Source organism: Lepidochelys olivacea, assembly GCF_965140295.1.
Source record: "Lepidochelys olivacea isolate rLepOli2 genome assembly, chromosome: 12".
Taxonomy (NCBI): domain Eukaryota; kingdom Metazoa; phylum Chordata; order Testudines; family Cheloniidae; genus Lepidochelys; species Lepidochelys olivacea.
The window spans coordinates 43,466,036-43,475,060 of record NC_140422.1 but is presented as its reverse complement, the minus strand read 5'-3'; the positions used below and the strand labels follow the sequence as shown (position 1 = coordinate 43,475,060).

General features: G+C 45.2%; 1 protein-coding gene across 3 annotated transcripts; it reads right to left on the bottom strand.

Moving 5' to 3' along the window:
* Positions 1–770: 770 nt before the first annotated feature.
* LOC311528893 (carbohydrate sulfotransferase 5-like) lies at positions 771–8,376 on the bottom strand. Of its 3 annotated transcripts, none has more exons than XM_084644387.1 (2): positions 8,247–8,304; positions 771–3,207 (listed from the first exon to the last, which is right to left on the bottom strand). In XM_084644387.1, the coding sequence occupies exons 1-2, from the start codon at positions 8,247–8,249 to the stop codon at positions 1,999–2,001; spliced, it is 1,212 nt and encodes a 403-aa protein (XP_084500513.1). In that variant the 5' UTR covers positions 8,250–8,304; the 3' UTR covers positions 771–1,998. The 3 variants fall into 3 exon arrangements, with proteins under 3 accessions (XP_084500513.1, XP_084500515.1, XP_084500514.1); XM_084644389.1 differs by lacking the exon at positions 8,247–8,304 and adding an exon at positions 5,617–5,907; XM_084644388.1 differs by having other exon boundaries at positions 772–3,207; positions 8,275–8,376.
* Positions 8,377–9,025: the final 649 nt, after the last annotated feature.

Below are 9,025 nucleotides of genomic sequence, written 5' to 3'. Positions count from 1 at the left end.
TTCCAAAATCTGAGAGAGATGAGGTGTGAAACATGCTGTCAGAAGTCTTAAAAGAGTAACACTCTGATGCAGTAACTACAGAACCCGAACCATCAAAAAATAAAATCAACTTACTGCTGGTGGCATCTGACTCAGATGATGAAAATGAACATGCGTCAGTCTGCACTGCTTTGGATTGTAATCAAGAAGAACCCATAATCAACATGGAAGCATGTCCTCTGGAATAGTGGTTGAAGCATGAAGGGTCATCCAAATGTTTAGCGTATCTGGCACGTAAATACCTTGCAGCACCGCTACAACAGTGCCATGCGAACGCCTGTTCTCACTTTCAGGTGACATTGTAAATAAGAAGCGGGCAGCATTATCTCCCGTAAATGTAAACAAACTTGTTTGTCTTCGTGATTGGCTGAACAAGAAGTAGGACTGAGTGGACTTGTAGGCTCTAAAGTTTCGCATTATTTTATTTTTGAGTGCAGTTATGTAAAAAAAATTTATATTTGTGAGTTGCACTTTTACTATAAAGAGATTGCACAACAGTACTTGTATGAGGTGAATTGAAAAATACTATTTCTTATGTTTTTACAGTGCAAATATTTGTAATCCAAAATAATAAAGTGAGCACTGTGCACTTTGTATTCTGGGTGGTAACTGAAATCAATGTATTTGAAAATGTAGAAAAACATCCAAAATATTTAAATAAATAGTATTCTATTACAGCTTAACTGTGCAATTAATCGTGATTATTTTTTAATCTTGCAATTAATGTTTTTAATAGTTTGACAGCCCTAACATATACTTAGTTGAGATTTTGCCCAAACCACTTCCAAAATTAAATTAAATGATTTCCCTCAATTAATATTAACTGTGTATCCAAAACTGATTAAATGTTAGATGATTTAATGCCTTTCTTCAGATGAAGAGTTTAAAATTAGTCTTTATTTCTGCTTCAAGATTTGTTCCTTCAAAAATTGCATACAGAAGTATAAATAACAGACAAGCTTCAAAGGCAGACATATTTGCTGTGGTGAATTTCATTAATAATTGACTCTTCAGTACAACAACTAGAATTTGATTTTAAAAAAGCTGTAAATTACAGACTGTAGAAGCAGGTCTGTTCCTGTTGTGTGTGTCATGGAGTTACAGAGCATATTCTTCTGAACAGGCTACTACCACGATGATTCCCTCATTCTAATTTTCTACTTCTATTTTCTGTTTTTAGATTCCATACTCCAATGCAAAAGCTCTACTCCAGTGCCTTAACCAAACAGCTGGTGAGAACTCTGCCATTCAGATCAGAGCACAGGTAAATCTATTGACAGAATAATTCAGGATTTCACAGCTGACCCAAAGATAGGTCATTTTTAGAAGTAACCCCAGTTCTCTGGGGTTTCCCAGGATGATCTGCACTAATGAAAATTAAATCACAAAAAGATTCAGACAAGTTTTCAAAAAACACAGAGCTGCAAAATAGCTTGGAGGGGTGTCGGGGGGAGAATACAAAGACAACAACAAATCAGGGGATACTAAAAAAAAGAATGCAGAAAGCATGAGAGAATTTATGCCATCTTGATTTCCATGCATTTGTTTTTGAGATGATGCTGAGATTTCCTTAAAATGTTTAATCAGTTGTTATCCTGAGTTTAATCAAGGTTTAAAAATTAAAGTATTAATAAATACAAAGGACATTTTCCATCTCCATTAATTCACCTTTGAAAGACATATAGTTTAACACATAATATTTACAAAATGCAGTGTTCAGAACAGCTCACCTCAGCTGTAAGTCTGCAAACTGACAAATCTCATGCTGCATTTTTCATTTGCTTCACATTCTCCAGTGTGCGAAATTGAAGAAAAAAAACAAAACCTTCCATCACTTGAAAAAAAAAAAAATAGCAGCTAGGACTAGGATTAAATTTGACAGCCAAATCTTTTCATGCTACCTGCACGTTGCACAGTAGATAAATAAAATTTCCAAAAAACCTCTCAAAGTAATATGTCTTAGTTTTTCGGATTGAATGATGACCAACTGAACTGGTTTCTTCGTCTTGGCAACACTAAATCCAATGACAAATCTTTTTGCTCTTTCTCAGAATCCAGAAGTTTATAGCCAAGCATATTTATAGCACCTTTGCAGACTTCTTGTACTTTCTTAATTTTTTGGAAGGAAAGAATATTCCTCCAGGCCTGGGAAACGTTAACCGCATCTCGGGAGGTGATTTTGAAGGCTTCCTTTTTCTTTCCTGGTCCCTGGCCATGTGTGATATTATAGATCCAGCTTTCAAGTTTGGGAGTCAGTCTAAGATCTGCAAATTTATACATGTCTCTGATTTCTGATAAGGGATCTTGAACCAGATCTTCAAAACGGATCATCAAATAGCGATCTTTTAGAAATCTTGGAGGTTTCTGAGTAGCTGTTTCATAGATCTGGACATGACTTCTACAAATTTCCTTCATTACTTTATATTTGCTATCCTCCACTTTAGTGCCATTGGTGCTCAGAACAATCCCATTGTCACGAGCTAAGGCTTTTACTGATTGTTCTCGTGACTTGGCAACAGCTCTGGGATCACGCACCAAGTGAATGATTTTGAGATTCAGGGAGAGGTCAGTGAGAAGGGGATAGAGAACTGTCAGATCAAAGAACCGGACCTCCTTGAGGACAATGTGGCTGTAGGTCTTGCAAGCTTCCTCCACCTTGCTGAATGGGTACTTGCCACAAAGGGTCTTGCAGGCCATTTCATTGGTAATGTCGGTGCGTTGAAAGGAATCACAGGCAGGAGCTGAACAGAGTGCCCGACTCACTGCCCACTGGAAGAGATCGGACAAGTTTCTCTTCCAAGGCATGTAGGCATCAAACACAGACATGTCACACTTGAAGACAGACCTGACTAGGTCTCTAACAGCCATATGTAAGACTTTGGCACTGTTCTGGTACATCGTTACCCACACATGCCAGGCAGGTTCCATCAGGTAGAAGACATCAGGGTGTTGGCTAAACAGTTGGCCAACAAAGGAAGATCCTGACCTCCAGGAAGAGAGAATAAGGATGTGCACCCGAGATGGCTTCTCTTCAGACTGAGGCATGAAGCTGCTATGTCGAGCATACATAAATAGTAAGAATCCAGTCTGAATCATAAGGAAAACTACAACAATGGTGCTGGAAAGCCGAAGTCTCACCATACTGGCTGAAGGAAAGCAACTAATACACTGAAAAGGGAGAGGAAAAGGCTGTTTAGTATTTGGTAACAACTGCAGTGGCATAATAATGATACAACTCACAGCAGACAGACTCCTGTAAAAGACTTTTCTTTTTTGTATTTATGTGCTATGTTGGATATAACTTGTTTCTGACTTATGGAGACTGCAGAGTGAGTCTATCGGCAAGAGAGCTGAGACAGGCAGTAAATGGACTGGGAAAAAGGCAGTGCAAGACTGAGCACAGAGTAAAAGAAAGTTTGGAGTGGGTATCTGGTGTTGCAGAGAGTAAGCTGTTCAACTGTTAGCATACAAAAGTAAAGAAAATCTGAGACAGCAGACTGCGTAAAAACCATATGGCTACTGAGCCCATGTGCATTTCACATTTTGATGTGTCAGTTAGCTCACGCTGACCTGAAGTTCTAAACTTGATCTTTAGTCACTTTTTCAGTATTGCTCCCCAAAGGGGCAGTATGCGCTAGCTGAGATAAATCCCAACCAGTTGAGATCAGTTTAGGCAGGAGTAGAGCCATAGTCTGAGCCCCAGATGTGCGTAAAAAAACATTTAGAAGAACAAAGTGATTATATGAAGAGACGAATTTTAGGAGGGGAGGCAGCATCTTGAGAACCCCTTGCACAGATGACCCAAAATTTGGACCCCAATCCTACCCTGTAACTCCATGAAGCACAGAAAATGTCAAGACAATCACAGTCTTCATTTTAGAGTCTTTATAACTGTCATCTTTTAAAGATTAAGTGACTCTCAACCTTAACTCTCCTATGAACTTCCACATACATCTCTGCTGATATAGACACCCAAACTATTTTGTTCAATTTTACACATATGAAATGTAAAATATATAAGTATAAAAACTTTTACTTAGTGTCAATAATTAGTTTTTGTAATTCACATGTCTGCCTTGTCTTCTTCCCAGACTCCTTTTGTTTTATGTATTATTGTGGCAATTAAAGGGGCATTGTAAATTTTTGAAAAAATTATACTTCTGTCTGAAACTTTTGTTACAAATTACAACTAAAATTAGTATAATGAAGGAGATTGGAATAGAGAAAAAAATCTCTAATCTAAAGTATGATATAAACTGCAAGGAAGCACATGAAAGAAAAATAAGAACCTCAGTAGAACAGACATTTTCAATACATTAGATTTGTCTCCTATTATTTTGCAGGGAGGGGCCTATTCCAGGAATACACATATACACCCAACACCATCAAAGAGTTATGGAAATAACCATACCACTTTATAAGTTACATAAATTCTCATTTTTTCAAATCATAAACCAACCACAAACCCATTTCACTGGATTTCCTTTCAAAAGATGTATTTCCTCACTTGGAGGGGGTGGGTGGTGTACACTTGCTAATTCTGCTCAAGCTAGTGAGCTAAATATATCAGCGTGGCTTGACAGCACAGACAGCAGCTGAAGCTCACCACCTAAACACAACCCCATCTGAGGTAAGTACTCAGCTGGCTAGCCTGAGCCGCTGCCCATGCCATCACAGCCACACTGCTCATTAGCTTGAGCAGAGCTAGCTTGTGTACATCTACCTGAGGTGGGAACCATACCTCCCAGCTGTTGTGTGGACATATTGATCTTGGGGTGTTACTGGTATTTATATGTATTTCTTGGTATTTAAACATTTGTACTATTTTCAGTTGCATTCCCCAGCCATGCTATTTTGAGGCCACATTAAATCTATCTCCATATTAATTGTGTAACTTGATACATTTTTAAACTCTTTCACAAGTTGTAGCAAAGTAAAGTAAAGTGGGTTTCTCAGAAGAAGCATCACGTATCATCTGAATATAAAGATTTTTTAAAATACTTATTGTTTATTTATATTGATATGCCAGGATTCACCAGATGGTGCTGTTACACAAGTTCTTACAATTTCTTTTTCTTCGCACAGAAATAGCATGCAGTCCTTGCAGAAATGGGGCAATGTTGTTAGTTTTGTAATGCAATTTCTTTTGGGAGAGCTTTTGCAAACAATAGGAGAAATTGCTCTCTGTGCTAATCTCTCTACCTAGAGTTAATTATTTTGGTAGAGTTGCTTCTTGGGAACCAGGCACTAAAGTTTGTGATCAAATTTCTGAAAGAAGGGTTTTCATGTATGTCATATGTGAACACTGTGCTCAAGGACTGGTGTACACAAGAATATACAAGTCCACATCATTGATTTCTCCTCCAACAAGAAGCTAACTGTAGGTCCCCAACAACCGCTACTGGTGATTGGCAAAGGGCTGACAATATCTACCGGTCCCACTCTCAGTTGTGCTGGTCACTATTCAAACACATCATAAAAAAATCCCTGTCCCAAAGAGTTTACAATCCATGTAGAGTGTTTTACAGATACAAGGTGGGAAGGGAAACAGAGGGACAGAGAGATGAAGTGACTCACCCATGTTTCCACAACAGGTCAGTGGCAGAGCAGAAATGGAAGCCAGGTCTCCTGAGTCTCAATCCAGTGCTCCAACAACTAGACCAGTGGTCCCCAAACTGTGGGGTAAGCCCTGCCCTCCAGAGGGGTGCAGAGGAATGTTTGAGGGGGTGCAGTGGGGCTTGGGCCAGCTCCCACGACAGGCGGGAGGAAGCGCCACCCTTGCTCTGCCCCCAGCTCCACTCTGCCTCCACCCCAGCCCCGCTAAAATCTGAACAGGCACACCTTCAAGCTCTCAATAAGGCAGATTGACTCTTGTCAGCTTTCCATCTCTATTGCTATTCACAATGTTTCTCAAGCCCTTACCACAGCCAAAGAAACAAATTCTCCCAAACTCATGCCATACATTTGCTGGTTTTGCTCACCTGCACATGGGGAGTCAGCATGGTCTAGTTCAATGGTCCCCCAAACACAGGGCGTACATGAGCCCCACCCTTTTCAGGGAGGCTAGCCATGCAGACCCAACCCCTTGTGCCCAAGGCCCTGCCCCACCAGCCCCCGCATCCGCTGGAGCCCCGAGCACGCCCCCCCGCACAGCTGGAGGAGCCCTGGCCGAACTGCCCCAGGCCGCCCCCAGTGTTGAGCATCGGCCTGCGGGCTGCCCCCAACATCCGTGCCAGCCAGCCGGCCACTCCCAGCGTTGGTACTAGCACCAGTCCACCGGCCGCTCCCAGCCCCAGCCCCAGCGTGGGGCCACTGGCTTCTGGCTGGAGCTGAGCTCCCACCAGCTTGGACGCCAGTTGGTGGAGAGGGCGCAGCATGGCAGGGCCAGGGCTTGGCTTAGGGGAGGCTTAGCCTCCCCTGGCCTCATCGCTGCTGGAACTAGGGGTGGTGCAGCACTGCCAGGCTGGAAGAGGTTTCCATTATGTGCAGGGTTTACAGTTTGGTTCAATGGCTCTCAGCACCCCCACTATACACATTGTTTAGCATTCCTTCCTGGTCTATTGTACCCACTGCCCATGTCCCCAAACTTTTTTGGTCATGTCCTCCCCTTACCGGTAATGGAATCTGTCTGGGGCTCCTGGGGCCCCCTCCTGGACCCAGCTGCAGCTCTGGCCCTGGCCTCAGCCCTGAGCTCCCAGTCACAGCCCCACTCTCAGCCACGGCCTCAGCTCCTGATCACAGCTCCAGCCTTGGCTTTGGCCTCTGGTCGTGGCCCCATCCTCTGACCACAGCCCCAGCAGGAGGGAGAGACAAATTCCATAACAGATAAGGGGGCACGACAGAAAAAGTTTGGGGACCACTGAGCTAGACCATGCTGACTCCCCAGGTACAGATGGGCAAAACCAACAAATGTATAGCATGAGTTTGGGGAATTTGTTCCTTTGGCTATGGTAAGGGTTTGACAAAGCTTGTGAACAGCAATAGAGCCAGAAAGCAGACAAGAGTCAATCTGCCTTATTAGAAGCATGAAGGAGTGCCTGTGCCAGGTAAGATTTCAGTAAGAGAGTTCCTTCATGGTGTTTTGCTACAGTTTAGGCAGATGTGCTGAAACACCAGTGCTTCCCATCTCTCTGTCCGTTTTTAACTTCATTCCCATTGTTTTCTCATTAGTTTCTTGTGAGGGCCATTAGAATTCATAAATAAATCACAGGCAGTAGTTGGGCTTCAAGCCTTTTAAAAAAGCCTCCTCCAAGCTTCCTAGCAGAGACCCATCTTACTCCAACAAGGTGAGCTAGCTGGTCCCTGTCGGTACTACTATTATACTTGTTTCAGAGTAGCAGCCGTGTTAGTCTGTATTCGCAAAAAGAAAAGGAGGACTTGTGGCACCTTAGAGACTCACCAATTTATTTGAGCATGAGCTTTCATGAGCTACAGCTCACTTCACTGGATGGATTATACTTGGCACTCCACAGCACCTCACTCCCGAGGACCACAAAGCATTTCAGACATTAATTAATTTTGCATCACAGCCCACAGGACAAACTAGGACAGGATCATTATCCCCATTTTACAGAGAGTGAATGGAGGCACAAACAAGTTGCCACAAGTCACACAGAGACCTGAGGAAGAGCTAGAAAGCTGGTCTCTCCCCCCACAGAAGCTGGTCCAATACAACAGATTCCCTCACCCACCTTAAAGAAAAGGAGGACTTGTGGCACCTTAGAGACTAACCAATTTATTTGAACATAAGCTTTTGTGACCTACAGCTCATGCTCAAATAAATTGTTTAGTCTCTAAGGTGCCACAAGTCCTCCTTTTCTTTTTGTGAATACAGACTAACACGGCTGTTACTCTGAAACCTGACCCACCTTGTCTCTCCAACATCCTGCGGCCCACAGAGCTACAACAAGCTACATGGAGAAACAGGAAAAACCCCTGGGAACCCTGACCCTCAGCCCGTCCTCTCCACTCCCCTTTGCCCCCCAAACTGGCCCCAAATGCCAGTGGAGGGATTGGAGCTGGGACCCGTTGCTGGGGGGCGGCTCCCTGGGGGCCAGTTCTACTGCCCCGGGGCGGCAGGGGAGCCGGGCTCCGGGAGAGTCAGGCGGGTCTCGCCGGGGGGATGGAGCGGGCAAGGGGCGAGCCCAGAAAGGAACGGGGGCTCGAATACACGGAGCGCGCTCCCCGCTAGGAACCAGCGAACTTGCCATGTAACGACCCCAGCCCAGCCGGTACCTGCAGCCGCTTCCTCCGCTCGCTGGAGACGCCGCCGAGGAGGACGCGCAGACAATGAGCCGCTTTCAGACGTGGCTGAGCCCCTGCGCGGCGGGAGGAGCCGGGAAGGGGCCGGTCCGCAGGCAGCGCCCCCCGTGGAGCGGGAGCAGGGGGCCCCGGGAGTCAGACGCGCGGGGCGGAGCGGGGGTCGCTCGGGTGGGTAGGAGCAGGGCTGGGAAGAGCGGAGGGGACGGTATAGCCCTGCGGCCCCTAGTGGGGTGTCACCGTGGGCTGCCCCCGCCCCAAGCGCCGACTCCGCAGCTCCCATTGGCTGGGAACTGTAGCCAATGGGAGCTGCAGGGGTGACACCTGTGGACAGAGACCCCCCGCCCTCGCCCCTAGGAGCTGCTGCCAGAGTGGTAGTGGTGGTGGTGGGGGGTGTCGGTCGCTTTGGGAGCCGTGCAACATGAGGTAAGCACCACCACCCTGACCCCCTTCCGCACCCGGACCCCCAGCCCAGGGCCCACACCCAGCACCCAAACTCCCTCCCAGAGCCCGACCGCCGCACCCTCTCCTGCACCCCAACCCCCTGCCACAATCAAGGTACCTCACTTTATTTTCATTTACTTCCCATTACTTATAATATAGGAGGAAGATTAAAAAAAATGAAAAATGGGGAGGGGGGAGATAAGAGAGAATGTTCTTTTTCTTGGCTGTGTCCTGAGGGGAAGGTTGAAAATAAAGCTGCAAACAGAGCCCCACTAACTCCAAA